We start from the raw sequence: 2074 nt of genomic DNA, 5'->3' as shown, positions 1-2074 counted from the left end.
CAACACATCTAGGCCGTAATCCAATTTTGACGAGGACAAGTCTGAGAAAACCCCAATCCAGACAGTCATATGCCTTCTGAAGGTCAATTTGCAAAATTGCAGCATGTAAATTCTTGGTATGGATCGTGTGCATGCCCTCCTGTGCATTAGCAACAGCGTCGTGAATAAGCTTGTCCTAGAGAAAACCATGTTGTTCAGGAGAGATGTGGTGAGAAAGAGTATTGCGCATGCGATCGACAATGGTCTTTGATATGATTTTGCATATGAGATTGCAGAGTGATATAGACCTGAAGTCTGAGAAGCACTTTGAAGGATTTCACTTCAGAATGAGAGTGATATATGTGGAGGTGATATGATGATGAATGAAACCTGTGGTCCTTGACTCCTCCACCATGCCCAGTAAGTCCTCTTTGAAAAATTCAAAGAAATTGGTGAATAGTTCAATCGTCCATCCATCTAGACCCAGACTTTTATCACCCTTAAATGATTTTAGGATGCCCAGTAATTCACCGTCGGTGACCTCCTTATAAAATTCATCATTTTTCTCTGCATCAAACATAACCGAATATGGATCTATCCCCCAAATGAGGTCTTCAACAATCATATTTTCATTATGGCCATATGGCTTTTAAAAATGATGAACAACAACGTTACTAATCCCTTCTTGTGTCTAGAGAATTTGTTCGTCAGTGCCTTTTTTCTCCCATATAGTGATGATGTTGTGACAGTGGTTTGCATAACGATGGAAGAATCTAGTGTTGCGATCACTCTCCTTAATCCATAAATCCCGACTTTTCAATCTCCATGTGGATTCCTCAATAGAAAGAAGATTCTTCTTCTTAAGTTGAAGGGTTTGAATATGGGGCCGAGTAGTAGCAGAAAGACAGTGGGAGGACATCATGAGAAGAATTGGATCCAGTTCTCGTTGGATGTCAATGAGTTCCTTTCGAAGGTCCCTGAGCTTCTGCTTCTTCCAGGATTTTACATTCCCACGGAGAATTTCAAGTTTATCAAGAATGTTAATCATGGGGGAAGGGCCGGGAACACAATCACGACCCCATGTATCCAACACCAGATTATTAAAATCAAGATCTTCTAGCCAGGTTCTGTTGAATTTGAAGGGGATGCCCGTGTCAATGTCCATTTTCCTCCATTGCAGTGTGATAGGTCTATGATCAGATATAAAATTGTTGATAATATCAGCGCGGACATCACCAAGACGGCCCAACCACTGTTCATGGATTAGAAAACGATCTAGTCTCTTAGCAACATATGTCGTGTGAGTACGACTATTACTCCAAGTGGGGGTTATTTTTGCAGTGTAGATATCCACAAAATTGTGCATAAGAATGGCATCTTGAATCATCCTAGCCAGGGGATCGATCTTCTTGCAACGTCCCCAAACTTCATCCAGTCTGATAGTACAATTTAGGTCCCCAACGATGATGAGTGAATCCAGTTCCAACATCCCAGAAGAAATCAACCTGTCCCAGAAGATATATCTATCTCTATATGGTGCATATATGTTGAGGATGTGTACATGGCTGCCCAGGCTGCATATGTTGTCTTCGAGAAATATACCAGCAAAACACTTGTAGGCCTTTATTTTGATCCATCTAGGGTCCCATAAGGCCACCAGACCACCAGAGAGACCCACAGCAGTAGTAGCAGATATGTACCAGTTCGAAAACATTTTCTGAAAATAAAGAACAGCTTGTGGAACACTATGCATGGTTTCTTGTATAAGAATGATGTATGGATGCAGAGAGGATAAGAGATGTTTGAGAGCCAAGTATTTAGGGGCAGCCCCCAGACCCTGGATATTAAGTGAGATGATAAAAGTCATGAGAGATCATTGTCGGGCATCCGTGCTCTAAGGGCCCATGAGGGAGGGATGTCAGCAATAGGTACATCAACCAGGAAACGATCCATCGGGGAGGATAATGGGTTAGTCTTGGGTCGTCCCCTAAAATGTCGACTACCTCGGTTTTGTTTCCGTCGGACGATAATGTTTCCCACCGAGGTAGGGTTGATGTGAGGAGAGGTGGAACCCATCAGTTTGTGGATGGTGAGA

General features: G+C 42.6%; 1 protein-coding gene across 1 annotated transcript; it reads right to left on the bottom strand.

Moving 5' to 3' along the window:
* Positions 1-670: 670 nt before the first annotated feature.
* LOC149263625 (uncharacterized) lies at positions 671-1732 on the bottom strand. Its single transcript, XM_089389414.1, has one exon. It carries the CDS (start codon positions 1730-1732, stop codon positions 671-673), a length of 1062 nt encoding a protein of 353 aa, XP_089245540.1.
* Positions 1733-2074: the final 342 nt, after the last annotated feature.

The sequence above is a fragment of the Pinus tabuliformis genome, chromosome 6 (genome assembly GCF_031772625.1).
Source record: "Pinus tabuliformis cultivar Carrire ecotype Pingquan chromosome 6, CPIR1, whole genome shotgun sequence".
NCBI lineage: Eukaryota > Viridiplantae > Streptophyta > Pinopsida > Pinales > Pinaceae > Pinus > Pinus tabuliformis.
The sequence above is the reverse complement of the archived record's forward strand: the minus strand, read 5'-3'. Positions and strand labels throughout refer to the sequence as shown.

Bases quoted from the DNA above. Each gene is read 5' to 3' on its own strand.
- LOC149263625 (XM_089389414.1), bottom strand. From the start codon at position 1,732: ATGCATAGTGTTCCACAAGCTGTTCTTTATTTTCAGAAAATGTTTTCG.